The following is a 26,868-nucleotide window of genomic DNA, read 5'->3' as shown; positions in this document are numbered from 1 at the left end:
TATTATTTGAATCAGAATAACCCTTATGATGATTGCTTGCCTGATTGCCTTTGAGATAACGTTCCGACTATTGCAAAAAGTGATGTTCGGGGATCCTTTGGCTAATTCAATTCTTCATTCTTTCCCTTCACTCATAGCTAGTTACTGACCTTGGATTTGGGGCTCTGATCCATTAGGTCCCTGAGTGAAGTCAGCTTGGATCATGCAGTTCACCTGGCAGACAGTAGGCGAATGGATTATTAAAGTAGCAGCCCACCGCTAACAGAAGGGGTGCTCAGGCTTCCTGTGGAGACAGCTGAGTGGCGGCCTCTCAGCCAGCAGGGGGCGAGGTGTCCGGGAAAGACTATCCCCAAGGGGGCATCTGAGTTGAGCACTGCCAGGGGTCCTCAGGGCGGGTGTGGGGACTTCAGGCACAGAGAAAAGCTTCCACAGAGGCAAGGATGTGTTGCAGACCTGGCGACAGTGGGAAACTGCTAGGAAGTGCAGCCTGGTGGGGGAGTGGGGAGAGGTGAGAGGTCGGGCTGGACAGGGCTGGGCAGGTCATGGCCCGCCTGTGTGCCAAATTCAGTAGGGGATGAGGATGGCATTATGGAAGGGCTTCAGGCAGGATGGGGCTGTGGCGTCCTCAAGCCCCAAGCTCCTCTCCTACTCCCGTCTGCAACCCCACGTCCTACCCCAGGGCCTGGCAGGTCCTCAATACACACACCTGCCAGCTGGGAGCACAGAGGGGCAGATGGGTGAATAAATGCAGGGGAGGTGACATCGGGCTTGCTCTTTAGAAGTTCACCCTGTTGGCTGTGTGAACAGCTGAGTCTGAGGAAGGAAAAAAAGGCCGGGTTCTGGGCATGGGGAATTCCTCCCGGGAGGGGCCCAGAGGTTGCTTCTTACGGCCTTTCTGCTTGAGAACCCCTCACTAGAGACCTGTCTTTCTCCACACAGGCAATGCTCCAGTAGCCCCCAGCGGCGTTTCTTCCTGGCCGAGAAACGCTTGTCCCCGAGAAGAAGAGAGCCATGGCCAGCCTCAGAGGGAACACTGCGGCCTGTCTGCTCTGGATGCTGCTGCTGTGGGCTGGGGACAGCGGCTGCCAGGCCCAGCGGGCAGGTGGGGCCATCGCAGGCTGCGCCACCCCGGGGACAGAGCAGTCAGTGTGCCTGTCCCTGCGTGTGTGAGTGTGGGGTATGGATGTGTGCCTGTGTGAGAGAGTGTCGGGAATCCGACAGTTGTGTGTGTGATAGCCTGCTGTCCAGCAAGGGCCTGTGTGTGTGAGTGTGAGAGAGAATGTGTGAGGGAGTGTGAGAGAGTATATGTGATAGTGTGAGTGTGTGTGTGTGTGTGTGTGTGGGTGAGAGAGAGAGAGAGAGAGAGAGAATGAGCTGCCTTATCACATGTCCCGATCAGTCATATAACGTGTTCTCCGTGCAGGGTTTGGGCCGGGCAGAGGGCAGGGCTTGGCACCTGGTTGTCTTGTCCTGCTCTTTGAAGGCTTCGGGACACATTCCAGGGAGAAATAGACACACTATAGTTCAGCCAGAAAAGGTGTCCAGGACAGTGAGAAAAATATGCCTATGCAGTAGAGCAAGGAGCTGGGAAAGTTTCCTGGAGATGGGAAGTCCAGGGGAAGGCAGGGTTGAGACATCACAGGATGGCTTTACTCTCCTGTCTGTGGGTCCCCGCTGTGGGGGAAGGCACCAGTCAGGGCTGAGACGTGAAGGAGGAGTCCAAAACAAGCCAGTCTGTGTGGCCAACACCCAGCACAGAGCTTGCACACTGGGGACCTCAGCACATAGATAGACAGGACACTTCTGGGCTGCCCACAGGGTGGCAGGGAGAGCACCCTTCACTAGATCTGGAGTGTAAAATGATGTTCCCATTTTACAGATGAGGAACTGAGGTAAAGAGAGGCCCAATGCCCATGGCAGGTGAGGCTGGGAGAGTACAAGAAATGATGTGCTAAAACTTTTTTCTGTAGACGTCAAAAAATTGACACTATTTCTTTATTGATTTTACAAAGTTCTCTCATGTGTTTTTCTTTGCCTGGGACTCTCAAAGCCCGGCTGGCTGGAATAATTGTGGACATCCGTTTTACACGCAAGGAATATGGGATTTCTATGTCCATCGAGCCAACCCCAGATGCACAGTTGATGCACAGGATTACCAAATTCACAAGTGGACAGGCCCTAGGGCCGTCTCTTCCATGTCCTCATTTCACAGAGTGGAAAATGGCAGCAGAGGGAGGCAGTCATCGGGCCCTGGTGCAGGTCTCTTCTCTCCATGTCACACTCGAATCCAGTCTGTTCCCTGGTTTCTGGGAGAAAATGTTCACAGAGCTCCAAAGGGCCTCTTGGTGAGGCCTCCTGAACAAATGAAGCTTCTGTAGCCTTAAAACAAATTTGCTTTAGGATTACGGCCCACAGGCTGGGGCCTGTCTGGCCCTCAGTGGCAATTATCCTGAACAGGCTGGGACATTATTGTCCCAAGGACAAAAGAATGACCTTTTGTGTCAAGGAGAAAAACTCCCCAGGAATTATCTCTGAGTCCACACATCTGGGCAAACACACTCCAAAAGCTCTAATCCTGTTAGGGAATCAGTCCTGCTAAGGCTGGGATGTCACTCAGTGCCCAACATGCAGAGTGTAACTTGGATTTTGAAAACTAGAGGGAAAGGTAGGTGTGGAATATTCAAGAGTGGAATTGACTCAGGCCAGATAGGGAAGTATTTGTGTGTGTGTGTGTGTATGTAAATACATGCAGCTTTAGTGTTTTTCTTTTTTTTAAACTTAATTTATTGCTTGCACAGATAAAAGCCGAAAACAGAATAATAAAGCCCACTCATAGCTCTGCTTGCCAGAAGTAAACAGTATTTCCCTTGTGGTTTCGCTCATGCATACATAATTACACAGACACATAAGAGCACAGGTTTCCTTTCCAGAAATTCTATCATGTTATACATAATGTTTTATAAACAGCTTTTCCTACCCAACACTATATTGGAAAATGTATCCATGTTGGTAAATATGGATATATATTTACAGCAATCAAGTTCAAGGCTGCCTAGGTTGTGCTCTGTGAATACATAGTGATCTTTCCTTTAATTCCACGTGGGTGAGTGTAGAGGTTGTCTCCAGGATTTTCTTGGTCATGCTACTGTGAACTTCCCTATATATCTTCCCCCCCCCCATTTATCTGATTGATTACTTGGGGTAAATCACTGAGTTTGAAATTGGTGGATAAAAAGATACCTTCTGAGATGAGGCTCTTCAGAGCCCCTGAGAAAGAGTGTGACAAATCCTACCACCACTGGTTGAGTAGACAAATGCATTCTCCTCAAACTCTCATGTACCCTGGCCACCGCCAGTGTCATTTACCCTTTCTAATCTGATATTTTAAAAAAGTGGGGCTTTTTGTGTTTTGTTTTATTATATTGTATTAGCCAAATGTTTGTACCCGGTGTTCCCAGGGGCCTAGGAAGCTGCTACTGTTGGTATTTTGGAAGTGTCAAGACTAGAGCTTCTTGATGGTTTCCTTGTACATTTGCACAGCACTTCAGAGTTGGGAAAACATTTTTCTTCATATTATCTAATTGTAAAATGGATGAGTAGCTCCTTGCACAGGATTGCTGTGAGGATAAGAAATTAATTATGTGGTGCCTGATTTGGTTTAATCAAAAGCATCATATATTAATAGTTCATATAAAATTTATATTATACAATTATACATATATATTCATAAAGTATATAGAACATCTATGAATTTATATTTAAAATAAATGAATGGGATATATTTAATATGATTTTTAATGGTAAAATACTGTGAACTGTTTAAATATTCAACAAATGGGCACTGGCTAAGTCAATCATGTTCATTCTCTGCAGCCATGGACACCTACCATATCAAACTGGAAATGGGTCTCTAGCATATCACCAGATGCAGGGAAAACAGCATATATATCACTGTGTCTGGTACAGTCCCATTTCCATCAATAACTGTATGGAAACAGAAAATAATCAAGTGTATACCCCATGGTTTAACAATGTTTACCTCTGAGTAGTCGGGAATAGGAGCATTGAAAACATTTTTTGATTGCCTTGTCTGAAATGAGCATGCATTATTTGTAGTATGTTTAAAAATAATGAAAAAAAGTGACTTTTTAATCAAAATGAAAGTAAAGAGATTGATGCATAATAGTGTTACTGAGGCTCTGACTGTTCAGGCAGCCCAAGGTCCCCAGGCAGTGAGAGGCAGGGCAGGACCCTGTGACCATGGCTTTAGGCCCAAAGACAATGCCCTTTCCATGCCTATGTGCCCTACCCACCCTTTGTCTCACCCCTGCAGGCTGCAAAACCGTCCACTACGATCTGGTCTTCCTCTTGGACACCTCTTCCAGCGTGGGCAAGGACGACTTTGAGAAGGTGCGGCAGTGGGTGGCCAACCTGGTGGACACCTTCGAGGTGGGCCCCGACCGCACCCGCGTGGGGGTTGTGCGCTACAGTGACCGGCCCACCACGGCGTTTGAGCTGGGCCACTTTGGGTCTCGCGAGGAGGTCAAGGCGGCCGCGCGGCGCATCGTGTACCACGGAGGCAACACCAACACGGGCGACGCACTGCGCTACATCACCGGCCGCAGCTTCTCCGCACGGGCCGGCGGCCGCCCCGGGGACCGCGCCTTCAAGCAGGTGGCCATCCTCCTGACCGACGGCCGCAGCCAGGACCTGGTGTTGGACGCTGCGGCGGCCGCCCACCGCGCCGGCATCCGCCTCTTCGCCGTGGGCGTGGGCGAGGCGCTGAAGGAGGAGCTGGACGAGATCGCCTCCGAGCCCAAGTCCGCGCACGTCTTCCACGTGTCCGACTTCAATGCCATCGACAAGATCCGCGGCAAGCTGAGACGCCGCCTGTGTGAAAGTGAGTGCCATCTGAGGGCAGGGGTCCTGGGCGCACGGGGGCAATGCCGCGCTGGGGGAGGCCCAGCAGGTGGCAGGTGCAGAGGCTAGGAGCCTGCCCTTTCTGGGTTCTGCTATACAGTGAACCTAGTAGCACAGCCCACTCCTGGCACGTGCCTGTCATCAAGGGACATGGTTGTCTTCTCCCTTCCAGAGGCAGAGGTAGGGGGCAGATGCGGAAAGGGCTTTAGGATTACAGACAGCTGGCGTCTAAACCCCCACCCCACCCGTGAGATACCTGGTGACTACATGTCTCAGAATCTCATCTGCATCTCTGAGATGGGAACATCTGCTTACTGGCCAGAGCTGTTGAAGTTAGTGCCAGTGCATGAAAAGCCCTCTTGGAAGTCTGGCACATGGAAGGGTCTCCCAAGGGGTTGTGATGAGAGATCATGCAAGAAAACTGGCACTTACAGGCTCTGTGAACTGTACCTGGCACCTAGAGTCAGTCATTTAGAAATGGTCAGAGGCTGTTTGTCCCAGAGGCCATGTGCTGTGACCCAATGCCCTTTGAGATAACCTGAGGTCTCTAACTTACTTGTTTGGAATCTATTGATTGTGTCTGGGGATGGGGGAGGGGAGGCAGAGAGCCCATGGCCTTCAGGGCTCTGACCTGGAAGCCTGACCTCCAGGCTCCTAGTGAGGTCATTCTGAGGACAGCCTTCTCTCCAGGACGGGAAGCATGGAATAGGCTTCTCATCTCCATCCTTTCTCTAGCTTCTGCTTCCACCCATTGCATTGAAATGCTGTTTGTCCTTCTTGGGTGACAAAGGGATTATGGAGTAACTTTCCCCTCTGGGACCAGCAGAGGCTGTGCTTTGAGGGAGGTGGGGGCTGGGAGCAGAGTCTCAACCTCTTGTCTTGCTCATCACTGTGAGAGACTGAATAGCCCTTGGCTGGGTGACAGCTTGGCCAGGGACAGGGAAGGCCTCAGGGGCTTGGTGTGGTGTTGGGAGGGCTGGTGGGGTAGGGGCAGCTGCGAGTGACTTAGCAGGCAGGCAGGCAGGGGCCTGGTCCTGGGGATGGGCCTGGCTTGCAGCCCAGCGAGAAGATGGCTAAGCCATTCCAGGAACTGGGCTGGCTCTAGGCCTCTGTACCACAATAGGGCTCTTTTCTCTGTGTCGACTCTTTCAATCTCCACTTATTTATTCAACAGATACTTATCGGGGATCTACTTTTTGTGTGGTCTTGTGCTGATTTCTGGGGTTATAGAAAAAGAGAAGACCCAGCACCTGCCCTCAGCGTGCTCATAGTCTAGAAGACAGAACATATAAAAGGAAAGTGATACTGTGCAGGTTAACTGGAATAAAGGTACCGGTAGAGTGTCATGGGCCGGGTCCTTATGTGGTTGTGGTGGCTGGTGATGCCAAGAATGAAGGAGGGCTTCCTGGAGGTGGTGCTTAGGCCATTAACGAGAAGTACTATGAGCAGCAGGGCAAGATGGCATGGGATTGAGGAATGCCACAGCACAGTCAATGAACTACAGGGGTGATGGAGGGGAGTGGGGGTTGTTGGGCCTTTCCAGATTGTCAGGGTCCCCATACAGGAGGCCCTGTGCACTAAGGGGAGGACATTGGAGGAGTTTTTGCAGGGGCATGCCATACTCAGATGCCTGTGGGGAATGGAACATGGCTAGATAGCAGGAAACACGAAGGCCCTTTGCAAGACTGCTGGGGAGACTCAGAGAATGTTGTGTCAGGAGGGATAACTGCTAACTAGGCCCATTTTACAAAGGAAGAAATTGACGCCCAGAAAGTGAGGTGGGCCCAGCAGTCTGCCAGAGAGGGGGTGGGGTCAGGCTGGAAATGAGAACTGAGAGGGGGCAGCTCGGGAAGGGCTAGGGCTAAGGAATTGATCTAGGTGCACCCTGAGCACAAACATGGGCTGTCAAGATCCAGGCACAGGGTCACAGCCTCAGCCAAGAGGCAGAAATCCAGTGTGGTAGCCCAGGGACAGAGAACTCCCAGCCATCATCCCAGAACACCTTGATGCAGGGCCCGGGGAAGCAAGCCTGCTCTGCCTACTGGTTCTATGCCCTCCTGACAGCCTTGGTTCAGACTGGTTATGGATCTCAACAGAACCAGTCTGAATCTAGATGTTGAAGCTTCTCCATGCCCAGGGGACAGCTCTGAGAATGGCAGAGACAGCCCCAGAGTGGCCAAGTCCCTAGGACGTACTGTCCAGTTAATAGATGGCAGGGCAGGGAACAGGCTCCAGGCCTTCAGCCTCCACGCACCAGCCTCCTCCAACTGTGCCTACAGAACACAGGATTCACCATCACCAACCTTGGTTCCGAGTCAGGGATGAGGCTTTAGAACACAGGCAAGGAAAACTCCACTCTAAATGGCTTGAGAAATAAAGCAAACTTAGTTTCCCCTTGCAATTGTAAAGACCAGAGGTCAGGTAGCTTTGAATGGTAAAAGCAGGACCCATCACACTCTCTTCGTTTCTAGCTTCCCTGTCTTGGTGTTAACTCTGTTCTGACAAGCTCACGTGCCAGGGTGCCAGCAGTACACAGGTTTCAGTGACGAGACATTGATGAAGACTCTGTTTAGACAAGAGTGAGATCAGTGAGGGACACTGAGGCATGCAGGAGCTAGCACTGGGAGGAGCCAGCCGAGAGAAGCATGGAGTGTGTTACTGGAATCCACCAGGGCTGAGATGTGGCAGCCCTGCAGGACCTTCAGTCATGGCGGTACACACTCCTGCAGACCACAGCACACAGGCAGGGAGGGAGCAAGGAGGAAGCCCCTGCCCCCTCCCCTCCTGCCTGGCCTTTCCTCCAGTTAGCCTGACCCCATCTGACACCAGCCAACAAAGGGGCCTCGTGATGTGGTCACAGCAGCCAGCCTCCTGGGGCTGGGAGCAGGGCAGAGGAGAGAGTGGCCTTGCGGGGGGAACCTGGTGATGCTAATGCAAGACAATCTCAGTGACTCTCAGAGCCATGTGCACAGGGAAGAGACTGCCCCCCCAGCAGGCCAGGCCTTTGCTCTGATTGGACTAGGGCAGGTCATGTGACTGTTCCTAGACCAATCACTAGCCTAGGAGTGGAAATAGTTGAATAGTTGAACCACAACCTTGTCTAACCGTTGGGGAGTGGAGTTAGTTACCAGCTCAGCTCCCTCAAGGAAAGGGGTTTGGTACGTGGAGGGGAACTGGGGGGCTATTACCAAGAGAAAGGGAAACCGATACAGGCCAGCCCAGATCAGCACACATCCATCATGATAACATCAAGAACAAAATGGATTCTCTACAGCCAGGCTTCTTCAAATGCCTAAAATAGAAGTAAGAGTTAGCGCTCAGTCATCTGACGGGAATCCGTTTTGTAAATACAGCTGTGAGGGGAAGCGGGCCTGGTCTATTCTGGTGACAAACGCAATGAAATCCCCTCACAAGGGCTTCAATTAGAAACAAAGCAAAACAAAAGAGCTAACAGTAACATATTGGAAAGCAGCTAGCAGGATTAAATCAAACACCAGAAATCTCTTGGCACACAGAAGATTCCTGTGGGGGCTTCGCCTGAGTAGGAGTTGCTCTGAGTAGGGGCTTCAGATTGGCGATCTGGAAAATCACAGACTAATGCTATCAGATTTTTTGATGTAGTAATCATTCAGTTTGGTCCAACCCATTTATTCTGTCATTCATTCATTCAACAACTGTATGCTAATATTATAGCAGCCATTAGATTCATTCTCGTCCACTCATTCTTTCAACAACCATGCGTTGTATCAAACATTCATTCAATTTGATCAATCGATTCATACATTCATTTGACAAACACACACTGAGTGATTTTTCTGTGCTGGGGCACAGGCCAGGTGGCCAGGATGCAGCGACGGATCTGGTATTCTCTTTGTGCTTCAGAAACTCTTGTCTACTTAGTGCAGCAGGAATGTGGCAGACAATTACACAACTGAGTGTGTAATTTTATCTATCTATCTATCTATATACACATATAAGTTTATGTGCTTTATGTCTGTCTTTACACGCAAGGATATAGCTTCACAAGTCTATTCCCTGTGGCACCTCAGTGCCTAGAACAGAGCCTAGTATGTAGGATGAGCTCCTATATATTGTTTAAAGGAAATCAAGGGCAGTGCCTGACAATCCTGTGCTTCTGTTGTGAGGTGCACATTAGAAGTAGTTGGCAGTGATCTATTTCACCCCACAGCTGCAAACAGTAAGAACATTCAGCAAACCTGAACTCAGCCGACAATAACTGAAATACTTAATGTGTCCATAATTCTGATGAGCAGAGACAAACGATCAGATTTTGAAGGTTGCTGTAGGTCTAGAAAAGGCAGATTGGCTGGTATAGGCTGAATCATGCCAAAAATATCACCTCTAGTGGGATGTGTAAGTGCACACCTGGAGTCCCAGCTACTTGGTTGGGAGGCTGAGGCAGGAACACCACTTGAAGCCAGGAGTTCTAGAGCAGCCTGGGCGACATAGCCAGACTCCATCTCTCAATTAAAAAAAAAAAATCCCCTACCTCCTATGGTGAGACAGATGGGAAGGAGAAGGACCCTGACCTGACTCTACTCGAGATGAGTAGGATTGAGGGAGTCTGCTGTTTGCTGGGCACCACATGGACAGCACTTGGCATTACATCATCTGCCTCCATCCTCATCCAGCCCTGTGAGGTGGCGTGGACACTGACATTTTACACACGGGACACAGATGCTCTGGCCTATGTTGTCCAATAAGTGTGGCTATTGAGCACTTGAAACAGGGCTGGTCCAAAGTGAGAAGCGTAAAACACACACTGGATTTTATAGAAAATGTAACAGGAAATTTTATGGAAAATCTGGAAAAAGAAAATGAAACATGTCATGAATAGTTTTATATTTATCACTCATTGAAATCATATTTTGGAAAATTAGGGTTAAATACAATATATTAGTAAAATCAGTTTCCCCTGTGTTTTTTTTTTAAATGAAAACTTAACATTACCTATGTGGCTCCCATTTTCTTTTGGCTGTTGCTTCCCTAGAGGTGAAATGACAGCTGCAGGTGTGTCTGGCAGCTGGGTGGGGTGGGGTTGGGGGCAGCAGGGGTGGGGGTTGGCAGTCTAAGAACAATGGATGTTGAATCTTCAATTCTTGGCCCTTGGACTTATTATTATATGTATGATTTTTAGCACATTACCTGATTTCTGTGAATATTAGTTTTCTCACATATAAATAAACATCATTTCTATCCCTGGACACATGTAGTAGAGCGACAATTAATATACGTAGTGTACCTAATACAGTGTGTGCTTAATCGATAATAATAGCCATTGCCATCTCCTCAACCTCCACTTCCTCCCTCTTCTTCTTCTTCCTCTTCCTCTCCTTCTCCTATGGTGCTAAGCTGGCCGTGATAACCTGAGCTCTGGTTGCTTCCAAAACCCATGCACTTTACATCTAGCTCGGCCACAGGAGGGAGGAAGGACAGCTCTGTGGGCAGCAGGCTCCCAGGGGCTACCTTTAGAGGGGAAGCTGGATCCAGAGCCAAGGCACAGGGAGTGAGGGGCAGCATCTGGGGCTTAGGTCTGTGAGCAGAAGCTCATCTGGTCTGGAAGCCCAGCTGAGAGTGACCAGGTGAGCAGGGAAGGGTGTGAAATGAAACAGGAAGAGGTCTGGGGTTGGACTGAATTTCTCTTGGTGTGGCTGTTGCAGAAGCCTCTCCTTTGTCCAGATGCTCCTGGGCCATCTGTGGGTCTCACCCATCCTCTGCTTCTCAGGACCTCAGGCTGCCTCCATACCACAGTCTGCCAAGAGCTTTGTTAGAACCACAGCTGCACATTCTGCCACCTAAGTCAGGACTGTGGCTAGGATAGCTTAGTGCTAGTGGTTCATCTTCATCTCGCACATTTACGCCTTGCTCTGTGCTTATGCATACCAGGGTTAATATGTGCAGCACCCCTGTGTTGGAGCTTGCACGGTAATGCTCAAGGTGACCACAGTTAGAGGATTAGAGAACTTGAGCTGTTCCCCGGAGATGGCCCAGCTGGCAGGAAGCAGAGGGAGCTTCTCCTGCTGCTTTTGACCCCAGGTCCCGAGTTCTTACTGGGAAGTTATGATATTTAGAAAGCATCTACAAATCCATAATTTTGTTGAAGTCTCACCACTTAGGCCCTCTAAGTGCGTTTTCTGGTTCTTCCTATTTCGTGGCTAGTAGCATTGTGGTATGGAGGGGCTAAATTCCCCATCCAAGATCTCAGAGGACAAGGCGTGGGACTGTTCACTCAGTCGGAATCTGCTACCTGAGAGTGTGAGTCCTTTCTCCCATCGTTGTGTCCTGGGCACCTGGCCTGTGCCCCAGCACAGAGGGTTACAGTGTACACAGGACATTCATGACCCACGTATGGCTCTGCAGCCCTGCTGGGTGTCTAACTATTGAGCCCTACCCAGTGCCTGGCACAGGCCTGGCTCATACATGGTGACCAGGGGCTGTTTGTTGAATAAATAATTGAAGTTAACTTGAAGAAATCATTATCCTCATTTTATAAATGAGAAAGGATATCTGCAGATGTGCGAGTGGAGTAACAAGGGCAGAAACAGCGACACATGGTGATGTTCTCAGAGATGCACTTCAGGTGTCATGCTCTCCATGATCTCTGCAGTGGCCTCCCCTAAGGTCTGTCCGGGCACTGGTGTCTCAGTGTCCCCTTGGCCTTGGGCATGTCTGGGGAAGTGCCTCCATGCCAGGGTGTCAGCTCCTGCATCTCTGCAGCCTCACAGAGGTCCTTGGGGGACTCAGTCTCAGCCTCGGCTTCCTGCAGCGTGGGGCGGAGGCTGCGGACAGAGCTCCACCCCACGGAATCAGCTGTAATTAAGAGCTTTCTCCACCCCTGGCTCTGAGCTGGCCACAGAACAACCTTTATTTAGCTTATCGGGCTGCTGTCATTGAGTCTGTGGAATGCCAGCCGGCCGCAGCTGAGAAGGCCTCCACCTACTTCTATTCTGGGGACACTCTATGGTGGTCCTCTCTCCCCTGTCTCCACAGGAAGGGAGCTCTTTGCTGGGTCCTGTCTTTTAGCTCGTGGATGTTTGGGCTGGGATGTTGATCTGGATTAGGGTAGAGAAGGAGCCTCGCCCAGGCCTCACAGTGTTTTTATCTCTCTTGGCACATGGCCTTCCCTCCCCCGCCCCCCTCTCTCATTGAGGTGTTTATAGTTAACTATATTCCTGTTCCAATGAGAGTTTTGACTACTGGACGCTACACTTTTCAAATAGACCAATTATTAGGTCACTTAAAAATCTGTTTTTATACTTTTTATTTTTGTAATGAAAAGAAAAAAGTAAATCACACAACTTACTTATGTAATTTGGGAATGGACCAAATAAACATTTATAGATAACATCTCACAACAAGGGATGTTTTTGTGCACTCTTTTCATATACTACTGAATTATTTTTCCAATGTGTATTTATTGAGGCCTAGTATGTCCTAGGCATTGTTCTGAGGCACGAGGGTTACGGGACATGCATGATCCTACTTTTAAGTGGAGCAATGGGCGAGCTAATTTCCTACTGTGATGAGTGTTTGGAGATCAGCCAGGCTGTGGGACCAGGAGCTCAGGCGGGAGATGAGTGGAAGACCTCTCTGAGGAGAGAAAGATCCTGGAGCTTGGAATGTCCAGGAACAACCCTGCAAGCTTCTATTTATGGGCCAGAATTCCAGGCTGGGAACAGAGAAGGCAAAGGGCCTGAGGCTGGGGTGGGGGAGGGGAGGGAGGCCAGCAGCTCCAGCGCTCAGCAGGGGTGAGCTGTCCCCAGTTGTAGGAGGCAGGACATGAAGCTCAGCTCTTGGCTTTCCTCTCCCCGGTTTACACAGCCAGGCGGGAGGTCCCTGGCCAGCCAGAGGCAGAGTCCACCTCAGGTCCCCTACAATCATCTTCTTCTTTGAAGACAGCCCACAAGGCCCCAGGGGAGGGCTTGCAGGCGGCTGCTGGCAGCTCTGGGTGGGACGTCTGGCCTGGGAAATTCTTAGGCACCCTCTCCCTCTGAAGGGAGTCTTGCAGAGTCATTGAAGAGGGCACAGTCCTGCTGGTGGCATCGTCCCCAGGGAACATACCTTCCTGACCACACTCCTGCCAAAGTATCCATGTCTCTCTTTCTGGCTAGAGGCTCCACGGTAAACTCAGGATGCACATACCCCGTCGTGCACACATACCATGCATACCATACACACACCCCCTACATACAGGCACAGGCACACAGCACCATAAACACCACACTCCCTACGTACATACACACTGCACACCACACACACATTCCCCAACATCATACACATGTACACCCTCCACATACACACATACCCCACATATGCTCCCACATGCTGCCCCCCATACACAATCACACACACACACACCACACATTTCTCACACACCACATACATGCACGTCACACACATGTACATCCCCACATACACACAGGCACCACACACACATGCCACACAGGCACACCACACATGCACAGACACATGCATCTGGGAACATATATGTGACCACACAGTGACCTGCCTGGCTGTTCCCTCTGGGTGGACCCAAAGGCCAGGGAGGAACCGGCAGCAGCAGCAGCTGTGGGTTTGGAGCCGCCACGTCAATGCCTGTGGCTTGGCTCTTGGGACCACGTCAGCTGCAAGAAGCAATTCAGCCCGGGCCCCCTTCCCTTCAAAGTCACTGGGAGTTCCTCTTGAGCAAACTTATTTTTCACCCAATAGAAATAGTAATTGAATTACTTAATTCCAATTATGTGCTGTGAAATTTTAGGTGAAAATTACTGAAAATGATGGAAAACTAAAACCCACCCATCATTTATTTTTAATTTGTATACCTCAAAGAAGAAAAACAGTCTCTCAACTCTGCTCAGTCAGACCCAAGCTTGGAGATGACCCCTGAAGCCATTTGGTTACTGTCCCCGTCTGGCTCCTGTCTCTGCCTAAAACTATACGACCCATGCATTATAACCAAAGGGAGCTTGTGCAGCACAAATGCTGGTGCTGTTGGCTCATTTCAGACCGAGGCGCGCAGCTCTAGCTCATTCTCTGTAACAGACACGTCTGTCTCATTTGGCTGTGGGGACCATGGGCCATCATCTCTCCCGTCATTCCCAACTTGATGAGCCTTTATTTTGCTTCCAGGCTGTGGTTTATTATGACAATGCAACATGGGACCTTCTCCTACTGAGCTATTATGAACCTGTGAAGTTGCTCTGCAGGTGGGTTCCTAGAGGGGGTTTGCACTGTCAAAGTGGCTGTGAATCACTAAGCACATCTTGCAGAGCCTATGAGGATCTAGCGAGCTAGTGCCAGGAAGGCACTTGGTATGATGATGGCCCTGAGCATGCGCTCTTCTTGTATTCATTTACACACACACACAATTTATTCACGTATATATGAATGTGTGTGTGTGTCATGTATATGTAACACCAGAAAAGTGACTAAGTACCTTTTACTTAAGGGCAGTGTTTCTGAACTTTATTATTATCTCCGCCCAAAGGAGCCTGTGGAAACATTTTTTTTAAGTGCCCCCCTTATCTGGAATTGCAAAGTCGCACATACACTCTATGCACCTGTGTATGCTGTCGGGTAGGGTTGCACTATGGGGGGCCACAGATCCTTGTGATATCTAACAATAACCTCCCTCCAACCCCTCTAAACTGGCTTTTGCCCCCTTGGAGGTGACATTGCCCACTCTTAGAAGGCATGAGAGGCTCCCAGGATGAGACCTCATGGAAGGAGGGGGCTGGAATATTGTCTTCTTTCCCACAGAGGCCGTGCCTTTATAGCATTGGGTTCAGCAGGTGGACTCAGGTATAAAAATTTGGGCTAAATCCAGGCTTCTCTGTTTATTTTGGCAAATTACCCTTCTGAACTTTAATTTTCCCTATACAAAGGAGACAATGCTAATAATACTTACTTTCTAGAACAGAGGGGACATGCACATACAGGCTCCCTTAGTGGCTAGTGCCCCTCGCACATCAACTCTTGTTATCAGGCAGCATCGCTAAGACCACCGGGCTGACATCAGAGGGGCTGGAGGGGGTCCCACCTCTGCCACTGCCAGCTGCAGGGCCTTGGCCGGGGGCTTTGCCTCTCTGAGCCTTGGTTTGCTCGCCTGCAAAATTGATGTGATAGTTACCAATTTGGTGAATAACGGATTGTGGCTCTTACTGTTATTGTTGCTAAGATTGTTATCATACTTAATATTTTCATGACAAGTCTATATAAAAAATAACATGCTAAAAATCAATGTGGAGAGTTGACAAAAACATGATCAGATCTGAGCTTCTTATCCCAGGAAGGGATTCAAGCAGCGTCTAGAAGTTCATCTGTCTTGAGTTCTCTACAGGGAACTGATCCATTCAGGAAGGAAGAACTTCTGTGATCTAATGTGTTGACCACAAACGACAGCTTGCTGGCCAGATCCAGGCAGGCACCAATTTTTGTAAATCAAGTTTTAATGGAATTTACATATTGTCTACAGTGCTGCTTTCACACTGGAGCGGCAAGTTGAGTAGTTGCAACACAGACCGCATGGCCCAAAGGCTAGTCTTTATTCTCTGGCGCTTTGCAGAAGTCTGCTGGCTCCTGATGATGTGTTCTGATGTGATGACCGAGAATCTGGAGTCACCACTCCTGGGGTGCGTTCGGATATGTTTCACGGGGGCCTCGTGTCATGCCCAAGCTTCCCAGGTCCTGGAGGTCTGACTGTGCATGTCACATGGTGGTTTTAGTTTTTAGTTGATAAAGGGATAAGCTATAGTGGCCACAACTAAATTGATAGTTGCAAAAAGTATGTATACATAGACACAGACGATATATATATATACCTATGTCTCTTTAGAAATATACACCTATATAATTAAATTCATGGAGAAATTATGCATTTCCGAGCATCTCTGATGTCCTGCAGCTAACCCTGTCCTAGCTGAACTTGTCTTACACTTGTGAGAGAGCGAGTGGTGACGTGGGGTTACACAATGTCTCAGGCCTTTCCAGGAAATGTGGTTGATTAATTGTGATGTTTCTGATACAACCTCACACTTACTGGAAGACTGAGGGAAAACAAGTGTCAAAACTGTATATTTTAGGTGACTTGTTTTGCTGTGAAATATGTGTCTTGTCTTGTCCTTTTGTTTACAATGACTCTGGTTTCTTTGAATTTACCCCCACACAAACACATGCACAAACACACACGCATAGTCATATGGACACACAGACACACAAACATACTCTCACACAGACACATGTGCTCACATACACACCCTGTAGATGTCCTCTTATTTACACGTATTCAGAGGCACATATACATGAGTGCGCGCGCACACACACACACACAGACACTACCAATCCTAGAAAGGGATATTCAAGACAATAAAGACCACTTCCCTCTGCCCCTCACCCTGGAACAGTCTCCTTGCATTTGCGCAGAAAAAAATAACTTTGCTAAAAATCTGCATGTGTATTTTGAGTGTAATACCTACTCTGATTTTCTGGATATCAGACCAGTCATTTTTGCTTGATGTGGTTTCAGACACACAGACAGGAGGTCTGCTTGTTTATTTATAAAAGGTTCTTATTTACATCAATCTAACAACAGATGTGAACGTGAAAGGCCAAAGGGGTGGAAGGTGATTAGAGGTGCTTGTTGGTGCTGCCTTGAGGGAGTCTGGAGGGAGGGTGCTCAGGGCCTCCTGAGAGGCGAGTTGTGGCACCCCCAGCACCTGCTGGTGTGGGCGTTTTCTGCTGCAGACATCTTCTGTCTCAGACCCCCAAATCCAGGGAGCACAAAGACGTCTTCCTGCCTTGTGCTCAGATTGGGTTGAGAGTGAGACACTCCCAAGCTGAGAAGGGCTGAGCTGGTGGGATGTGAGGCCGAGTGCGGAGCTGAGCACCTCTGTCCACTGCCCCTGCGCATTTGGGCTGGGAGAGCTGGGGCAGACTCGCTCCACACTCTGGTCTGCCCTAACCGCGAGTAGCCTGGGGCAAGAAAACACAGGAGGCCCTCATGCTATGTGCATTGCTATTTATAACTCACAGATCAAGTTTAAAAAGCATCTTAGAAAATATGTTCTGTTCTCCTAAGTTGACAAATAGACCCACATAACAGCCTAGGAGGCAGGTTTGAATCCAGAATCCTTGGACTCCTTAAAATGACATGGAAAGACATGGTGGCCCAAGGAGAGTCACACCCAGGCAAAGGGAACAGAGACAGAGAGGAAAAAGCCTAAAGAGATGTCCATTCACACTGACCCAAAGCCGTGAACTAGGATCAAAGGTCTGATCAAAGACAGAGGCAAAGCTTTGTGGGGATGAGAAGCCACGTGTGGTATTCCCAGGACAGTGTCCCTGCAAAGCCCCATTGAACCTAGAGAAGCTCCTGAGTCTGTGTCCCGCAGCTGGCGGCATCCCTGGGCTTGGCTTTCTGGGAAGGAGTTGGTGAGGGGGTTGGGGGTCAGACCTGCGGTAGGGGCCGGGCCGGCCTGGCTCTGGGGGGCCTCACCGCAAGGTGGTTCCTCTTTACTGACATCAGATTCCGTGTCTGTGAAACAAGAGGACTGGACTGCAGGGTCACTCAGACTTTCTCCTGATCCTGAAGTCTGATTCTGTGTGTCACAATGTTCATTTCAGAAAGAAGTGCCCTCCTCCCTTGACCCTCACAGCTCACTCACTGTCAACCTTTCCTCCCTGTTCATCTGCACCTGCCAGGCCTTCAGGATGGGATGGCAGAGCTTCTCTGTGCCCCGGATTGACTGCTCCCCTCTCCGAGCCTCAGGTGCCTCCTCTGTAAAATGGGGAGACTGCCGCACAGACCGCAGGTGGCAGTGGATGTAGGGGGAGGCCATGTCTGGTTAGGGCAGGGGATGGCGTGGGCATGTCGGGGGCTCCAGGGAGGGCAGGAGGGCCACACTGCAGTCCTGCTTGGCACTGCCCAGCCATCACGCCTGTCCTTGGAAGCTTCTCCCATGAGCTGACCCCAGGGGGCAGAGCTGTGGGGAGCTCTGGGTTTGGGCATTGCAGTGAATCTTGGCCAAGTGCCCCTGGGAGAGGAGGCAGCGAGCCAGAGGTGAGCACCAGGTCAGTGGAGAAAGGTGGGGGCAGGCGTGGGCAGAGGTCAAGGGGCAGCCTGGGTGAGAAGGAGGGAAAGGATGTGGAGACTATGCAGGAGGCAGAGAGATCCAGGGGACAGAGAGGATGTCTCAGACCTCCCACCAAAGAAAGGGGGCCAGGTGTGGGGTAGGGGCGAGGGGATGGCCACGTGCAGGCAGACCCACAGCCAGCTGCCCAGGGCTTAGCCATGGGCAGGGGAGCAGGCCTCCCAAGCATGGCCCCGCCTCCCAGCACTAGGCCTGTGGGCCTGGGCTCAAATGCCTGGCCCTCTGCTCTGTCGGGAATGTGTCACTGGCAGCGTGCCCTAGAAGGCTCTGGCAGGGAGGGACCCCCTGGGCCATCCTGGGAGTGCATCCCACATGCCACCCACACAAAAGCTCCTCTCTCTCTCTCTCTCTCTTTCTCTCTCTCTCTCTCTCTCTCTCTCTCTCTCTCTTTCTCTCTCTCTGTTACTGTCTTCCAAGACCAGGACCCCTGCTGTAGAAATGCCCAAATACATTTGCATGTATTGTCACACAAATGCACACAGGGGGAGGCACACATGCCTACTTGTGTCCCGCAGTGAACACTGCAGACACGCACGCACACAGAGACACAGAGGAGCCCTCTCGGAATGCTCGCAGACAAATGCAGCAATGTGGCCACGTTTCGCTGTGCTCTAGGGAGCCACGGGTGTCAGGCACAGCTGAAGTCTGCACAACTGCCGTGTCCTCCTTGTTTGGTCACCTATTCATAGTAACCTCTGGAGCTGTCATGAGCAGGCCTGACCCGGAGGCTCTAGGCAAAGCCTCCTCCTCTGCATGTCCCGCACTCCCAGCCCCATTTTCCAGCTTGGAGCCCCTTTGATAGTGCCTGCTTTGTTTAAAGTCTCTGTCAAAAAAGAATCCAAAACTCTGCCTTCCTGGGCTGTGCACAACTCCCAAGGGCCACCTGCTCCACGGGAGTGGAGGCCTAAGCAGGGATCTAAGGTACCCACTGCCCCATACTCTCACCAGTGGGTGGCTTGGGGACAGATCCAAGACTGTCGTTGGGGGCAGGTAAAGGTGTTGAGGCTGCTCTGCCTGGGCATGGGGGTGGAGGCTCCTCTGGGAAATGGGCTGGTGTTGCTCATGGAGCCCCAATGGGTCAAATTGGGCTGATTTGTAAAATCCCGTCCGGCACAACTCTCTAAGAGGATTTGATGGGATGGCCTACTCAGAAGGTGGGAAGCTCCTTATTCTTGGGGAGATTTAGAGAGCCACTGGACAGGAGTTGGGAGTAGAAGGAAGGGTTGTTTGGGAGCCATGGTACACCAGTGGATGGGGGTCTGCTGCACAGAACCCAGGAGAAGATGTAGCAGTAGGAGAAACCCAGACGGCCCCACCCAGCCCACATTCTCTAACTGTGGTGGCAATTAGAGCACACAGGGCTCAGGAGCCACATTGCCACTGCTTGGGGTCAAATGCCAGCTCTGCCACCCACCAGCTCTGTGACCTTGGACAAGGAGTTATACCTCCCTGTTCTTTAGTTCCCTCATTTATTCCAGTGAAGCAAACAATAGTAATAATAATCCCCACCTCATGGGGCTGTTGGAGGATTAAACGTGATTAAATGAGTTGATATATGCAAAGTGTATCAAAAGGTGATCGTCACATAAGCAGTACTATGTGAACATCAGCTTCTGTGTGCCGGGCACCATATCACCATATTGGGAATTTTTTATTTGCTTTCATATAGTCCTTATCAAAACCCTGGGAGCTAGGTACTTTCTTATTTTACAAATAAGGGAACTGAGCCTCCGAAGACAGCTAGAGTCCGTCCAAGATCATACATCAAGTTGATAGCAGAGTCAATCTCTTGACTGCCAGTCATCTGAGTAGATCTATTCCCCCCCACCATCACCACCACCTGCATCATCATCATCATCACCACCATCACCACTATCACCATTACTACCACCACCACCACCACCACCACCACCACCACCATCATCACAATCACCACCACCTCTACCAAGCCTCCTTTGGAGAAGGGCAAGGCAGCAGAATATGATGGGGTCTTGGAGGCCTAGGCTTGGGCAGACGATCTCTGCTTATCCCAGAATAAGGACAGACTAAGTGTGAGAGATTGCGGTTCCCTGAGAGCTTCAAAGGTGCCACTTCTTATTGTCACACTTGCAGTCATGACAGTGAGCAGAGACCCAAGCAGGTGTGCTCTTCGGGCCAAAGGGGATGTGCAGTGGGAAGGGCCTCAGCCCCTGCAGTTTGGATAGACCTGAGTTTGAATCCTGCCTTTGCCACTTCCTGGAGGAGAAACCAGAGGCAGGCCATTCAACCTCTTCGAGCCCCAGTTTATGTGTAAACTGAGAATGACAAAATCCCCCAGGGAGGTTGTTGGGAGAATTAAATAAAATCCACTGGCATGTGAACTTCAGGAGGGCAGGGACTCTGTTCTGCTCCCTGTGGCCTCCCCAGCATCCAGGCAGCAGTCATGGCCCAGCGGAGGGTAGTCACTCAGGACATGCAGGTTCGTGTCCTCGGTTCTCCACTCCTTAGTGAGGGCGTCAGCCTAATGATTATAACTTCCCAGCAGAGCATGAGTGCCCCAAGGTCCAGATGGTGCATTATGTCTTTTGCTGCCCACTACTGGCCTGTGATCACACACCCTAGGACCTTATCCCCACCCCCATCTGCCATGTGACTGTCTCAAACGATGACCATTGAAGGGAGTCTTAGGGGTCCCCACAACCTTTGCTCAGCAGATGAATCATTCAGTACTGGTCTCCCCATTGGCCTTTCCAGCTCGGCTGTCTGCATAGCGGTGTGCTGCCATGCAAAGACAGGAGATCTAGGAGCCAGACAAACTTGGGCTGGAATTCTCGTCTCGATTATGAATTCTGTTACCTCGGGACAGTCACTTAATCTTGTGAGCCTCTGTCTTCTGAGAAAATCAGAAGAGCTGCTGGAGGCAATACTATGTGAATGTGCTGGATATACTGAGGCATTAGGTAACTGACCTTCCTTTTCTTTTTCTTTTCCTTGTGGAACTACCACCACCTTTAACCAAAATATTTGAAGATACGGTTCAACACTGTTGAGCTCCTTGGAATCATGAGCTCATTGGTTTCAAGATGAACCAGGTAACAGTCAGTCTACACAGTCTCTCAGGGCACTCACAATGTGGACATAGAGTAATTATTACCTCTCTAATGTTCTTGTTGAAAATAATTTCTAAATCATTAAAGAGAGAGACTCTTGTAAAGAAAAGAGACCTGTTGTGGAGGCATTTGGGAGCAGGTGTGCAGGTATGTTTTCTTGTAGTTTCCCCAAAGAGCTGCCTTGTCAATCTTTATTAGAGGACACGGGGATGGACAGTTCAGACCCTCCTTCAAACTAGAGGCCAGGGGACGAAGTATCTGGTGTTGACGTAATTGCTGTCTCTGCCATCTCCCTTTGCCGTTCTGCCGTTTTCCCTGAACCTGCTCCAATGGGGCCTTCACCCCACCACTCAGGGCACCAAACTGTAGGGAGACAAACCCCACAGTGAATGCTGCCCCCTTCTTGTTTGGCATTTGCTCAGGATGTGGTTCTGTGGGCTGCTCCCTGCTGCTTAAAATGCTCCCCGTCCATGACCTCCAGACCTGCGTCCCCTGGTTCCCTCCTTCCTCACTGGCCTCCCCTTCTCAGGCTCCTTGGTCGGTCACTCTTCACCTCCCCACATGTCAACATTAGAGGTCCTGGGGCAGAGTTTGCAGACCTCTTCTCTCTCCTCTCTATCTCTGAACCATCTCACCCACTTCCAGTGCTTTAAACACCATCCATGTGCCAACAACTTACACATTGAAATTCCCAGCCAGGACCTGTTTCTTGAAACCTGAAGCCCAGGCGTGTAGCTCTGGATGCTTGCTGAATATCCATCTGACATGTCAAATGTAAAACGTCTAGAACTGGCTCCAGTCTTCCAGTGGTGCAGGGTAAAGTGTTCTCTGTCCCAGACACTCCATGTCTGATCTGCCACCAAAGCCTGCCTAGTCTCTCCTCCGCCCACCACCACCACCCTTGTCCCTTTCCCCAGGATCCCTGTAGTGGTCCTCTGGGTGGTCTCTGTCTCCCCCCTGCCCTGGCACAGCCAGTCCCCCGCCAGCAGCAGAGGGACACACCTTGCCACAGCCTGTCAACCCCACCAGCTCTGAACCCCACCTCGTCTCACTGCTGCTCCTCCCTGTACTGACCGTTCCCCACGGTGTGTCTGTGCTCCTCCCCACCAGGCCCTGGCCCAGACCTCCTGCGGGTCACTCTCTTCCTTCCTGTCTGCACCCTCAACTCCCCATCACAGTAGACACCTCCTCTCTCTGGCCACCTGCTGCCCCACCCTCTCATCCCCCCTGCCTCAGCGTGTCCCCTGCTAGCATCACACATGTCTGGGACACCTCAAGGCCTCACGCAATCGATGTCCATCTATTCCACTGGACGGCGGTTCCCTGAGGACAGAGAGCTGTCATTTTGCCCATTATTTGATGCCCAATCTGGTTGAGGGCCAGGTGCCTAGTAGGCGTTCATTAGGCATCCATTAAACGTGGAGTGAAGGGAGGTTTGGTTCCAGCAGGTCTGCTATCTCACACACCAAGGGCTGCCAAGGGCTCTGCTGCCCCCTGGGTCCCCCTGTGCTCCCATCTCCTGCTGTGCTGTCCTAGGGAAAGGTCCTCATAGTCTCTGGTGACACCTGCTGGTGCTCAGTCCACGGGCCATTCCCCAGGATGGACCCCCAGGACAGGGAGGTTGGAAATCAGGGTTGAGGGGTGGCCGCTCACAGCCCTCCTCAGACAGTAGCTGCCATGGCCAGCCCCTGGTGCTCTCTGGCCTTGGTCGCATCCACTCTCGCACACCTGGGCAGCGGGGTCTCCTCATTGCTCTGAACTCCAAACGGGGCCCTGGGCCATGAGGCTCTCTACGGCATGGCACTCTCCAGTCTCTCTCCTCTCTCCCCTCCCGCCTCAGGGCTTGGCACTGCTCTTTCCACGGCTGGCCAGTTCCCCTTTTTCGCTCACAGCTCAGATGTCACTCACCTCAGAGGCCTTCCTGGACCAGGGTCCATCAGTGCCCCCCACTCCCGAGGCCCATAGCGTGGGTCACATGGATGGCCAGTTGCTTCTCTGTGTTGGCCTCTGTGTAGCTCCGTGTTGCTCTCTGCCTCCTCCACCAGCACATGGGCACCAGGAAGGAAGGAGCCACCTGGCCTGTGTGTTCACGTGTTTGTACTTGTTCCGCATACCGGGCCATATATGCCAGGAACTTGGCAAACGTGTTGGCCGAATGAATGAATGAATGAATGCATGGGCACTTACTGCACTTACTGTGTGGCAGACATCTTGCCAAGAACTTCCCATCCATGATCCCACTTGATCTTTAGGATAATCCTGGGTGGCAAAAAAATGCCAGCTCTCACCCCTATTTTGGGGTTTGGAAACAGACACAGAAGGGGCAACTGGTGTGGCAGAGGTGAGGTCAGTCTGACTCCAAAGCTTCCTCCCATCAGCCTCGGGACCTGGCCCTGTTGCAGCTTCTCTTCAGGACAACGTGCAGCTCCTGCTTGGCTGGGACAGGAGATGGCCCTGGTAGGGCCTCCCTTGTCACTATTTCTTCTGACTCGCTAGTTCCCAACCAAGAGTCCCCAGCTCCCTGAAGGAAGGGCCCAGCTATGCCAGAGCCCCGCTCCTCACCCCTCCCACTGCTCTGGCTTTTCCTGAGACGGGCGAAGAGGTGAAGGAGGGAGATGACGCTGGTCTCTGGAACCAGTGTTTGCAGTTGTCAGCGGATCCAGGGGAATTTTTCTCGCTAGCAATATTTTCTCTACCAAATGTTTTACCAGGCTTCCTCTAAACACCTACATACACATTCCCACAAATACTTGGCACCTGACCACACCCTCTCTCCAACCCAAAGGAGCTGGAAGATGCGGATCAGCAAGCCAGGGGATCTGGGGCTACTTGGGAAGCAGCTGGAGATCATACACTTTGACCTAGAGGAAAACTGCAAGCCAGGAATCTCCAGGAAGTTCCAGAACAGGTGGTGGAGATGAAACTGTGCATAAGAGCCCAGTGTCTGGACCCTTGGTCGTCTCATTTCCATCTTCTCACACAATCCACTCCCTTGCCCTGAGATGTGGTCAATTATAATCCCATAAAAAGTAAAAAACTAGGAATGCTATTTGTTCCCCTATAAAATACAGATAATTGTAGCTGCCCTGTAGGATCATGGAGAGGATTAAATGAAAGCACGTGAGTAGCATGTGTGTGACTCTGACACAGTGTAGCCATTCGGTGATTGGCTGGTTGATATTTGTCACACCCAAGGTGCTTTCCAATGCTGAGATTGTGTGGAGAGTGGTTGAGTGCTCAAATGCCCAAGTCTGACTCCCTTGGCTCAGTTCCTACCTCTGCCACTTGTTAGCTGTGTGATGTTGGGTAGATTACTTAACCTCTGTGAGCTTCAGCTCAGAGGTTGGGAACTAGTGAGTCATGTAAGCAAATGAATCCTATAGGTGCAGAGTGGGAAAAAACTTTCTACAAATCTAGACTGTTCAAAGGCAGAATGGGCTTCCTCAGGAGGTGGCAAGCTGGCCATCCGCTGGTGTAGGCTTTCGAGACAGACTTGAGTCTCTATTGACCAATGACCTTGGCAGTTGACTCAGCCCTTAGAGAGGCTGTATCATGCAGTGGCCAAGGACTGGATGCTGGAGCCATCATGCTGACTTTGCCTTTGCTAACTGTGTGGCCTTGGGCAATTGACTAACTTCTTTATGCCTTTCTTTCTACATCTGTAAATAATAGTACCTACCCTGCAAAGCTGTGGCCAGGATTCAATTAAATGTGCTAATGTATTCAACATGCTTGAAACAATGTCTGATGCACAGCAAGCCACCTACATGTGTCTGCTGGCCATGGAGATAACCACATCCCTCCAGCAGAGCTCTTAAGAGACTCAGAGACAATCAGCATAGCACACTGGGCATAGTACCTAGACACGTGGGCACTCAGTCCCTGGGAGCCATTAGGATTATAATCCTCATTAATGTTATCCCTGGGGACCTTCTGCCTGATGTGATGTCTACTGCTTCACTAAAGTGGGGATGTGTGGACCATTCCCTGGCTGGCCTTGGAGCAGCAAAGGAACCAGGCTGGGTGCCTGCTGGGTGTTTGATTCATGGCTCCCCTCCTCCGCCTCTTCCCCTGCCCACTTGGATGTCGTATATCTTGTCTGTGGTCAGCTGCACTCAGCAGCAGCTGCCACAGTGATGTGATGGATGAGCAGTGATTTCTCCCTGTCTGGTACCCGGCGATGCTGTCCCAGCATCCTTCCCTGGCTTCTACTGGTCCTGCTGGTCTCCTAGTCTGGGGCATCATCTCTCATCCTATATGCTAGATTCAAGTAGGTGTTTATTCAAATACAGACACTCCTCCTATCTGGTGAGTTTCTTCTCTTAGCTTCAGTTTTTACAACTGAGTGATAGGAACAAAATCTATATTCTAGGATGGTTTTTGTGGGCTAAATTCAAAGCCAGATGTCTGGCACACAAGGGTGCTCTATAATTGTAGGAACCCTCTTTTCCCAACTGGAATGAATCTTGGCTGAGAGCCAGGGGACAGCATGGCTGTGCTCTGCAGACAGAACTGTGGGTGTATCAACACAAAGCAGGAAGACATCAGAAACCATCTTGTGCAAACCCTTCTCCTCCCAAAACAGGCAAACACACATGCCACTTTTGCCATTTGGTAATGAGGACAAGTAAATGGAAGTGTTTTTCCAGAAAGACTGCAGTAGTTCCTGGTGTTTCCCCTTGAAGCGGTAGCTCTGGTTAGTCAATAGGATTCTGGTGAAATAGAAGCCATGCTGTGTGAAGAGATACCTCTTTCCTTACCAGAAGTCTAGAATGTTCTACATGTTTAAAGTGTGAAGGAAAATGAATGTCAATGGGTAGATAATAAATGAACTCAAAGGGAGCAGTGTCTTTGTAATCAGACATTTTCTTTTTTGTATTTTCATGCTTTGATAAAGGAAAATCAACGAAGCACAAACTAAATATTAATTTTGATTGCTGAGAACTCATCCTGTCCTTAATTCCAGAACTGCTTCCTTTCTTGCTGCTGAAGGATGACCTGATAAATCCCATATTGATTCAGGTAGAGAAGGTAACCGGGTCTGTCAGTATTTCCTTTGCCAGGAAAAATACTGCACCAGTTCTCGCCACCCTCATTTATTGTCTTCAGACAGCCAGAAAGAGGATCTGCCTTCCAGGTCTTTACCTTGTCTTGTCAGTACTGCTTGCAGGAAGAAAAGGCGTGCAGATTTGGAATGCACTCAACTGTAAGTAAGGAAAACCCAACTACAGTGGCTTAAACAAATAGAAGGTTGTTTTTCTTATGCTTTTCACCCTTTTAACTCTTATGCTTTGGAGCTGCTGGTTTTGGAGCCCCTGTTCCCTCGATTCTCCTGCACAGGCCCGCAGGCATCGTGTCCCACATTCAGGGGAGGAGGAAGGGAAAGTCAAGTTGCCAACCCCATCTACCTATCTATTCTTACATCAAGAAAACCAAAACCTTTTTAAGTTTCCCTCTTCCCCCATCCATAGCAAACTTTTTTTACTTGTTTCCTCAGCCAGATCAGGGTCACATGTCCATCCCTAGCTGCAAGTGACTCAGGAAAGGTGAGGAGCAGAATAACCATCATTGGCTTATACCAACCAGCCACAGATTTTCTTCTTGTGCTGAAAACTCTGCCTTTCTGGAGGTGGTATTTCTTTAACAAGGAAGAAGTAGGAAGTGGATGTTAGGTTGACAGCTAATAGTGT

At 50.2% G+C, this 26,868-nt stretch overlaps 1 protein-coding gene across 1 annotated transcript in view; it reads left to right on the top strand.

The window, feature by feature from the left end:
- The first annotated feature begins 1,011 nt into the window (after nucleotides 1-1,011).
- COL22A1 (collagen, type XXII, alpha 1) overlaps nucleotides 1,012-26,868 on the top strand; it is a 253,420-nt gene continuing 227,563 nt past the window's right edge. The window contains exons 1-2 of the mRNA XM_012648005.1: nucleotides 1,012-1,102; nucleotides 4,334-4,900. Coding sequence (XP_012503459.1) covers nucleotides 1,012-1,102; nucleotides 4,334-4,900 — 658 coding nt within the window. The remainder of the gene's footprint in view (nucleotides 1,103-4,333; nucleotides 4,901-26,868) is intronic.

The sequence above is a fragment of the Propithecus coquereli genome, unplaced genomic scaffold (genome assembly GCF_000956105.1).
Source record: "Propithecus coquereli isolate 6110/MARCELLA unplaced genomic scaffold, Pcoq_1.0 Scaffold28, whole genome shotgun sequence".
Taxonomy (NCBI): Eukaryota; Metazoa; Chordata; class Mammalia; order Primates; family Indriidae; genus Propithecus; species Propithecus coquereli.
The sequence above is the reverse complement of the archived record's forward strand: the minus strand, read 5'-3'. Positions and strand labels throughout refer to the sequence as shown.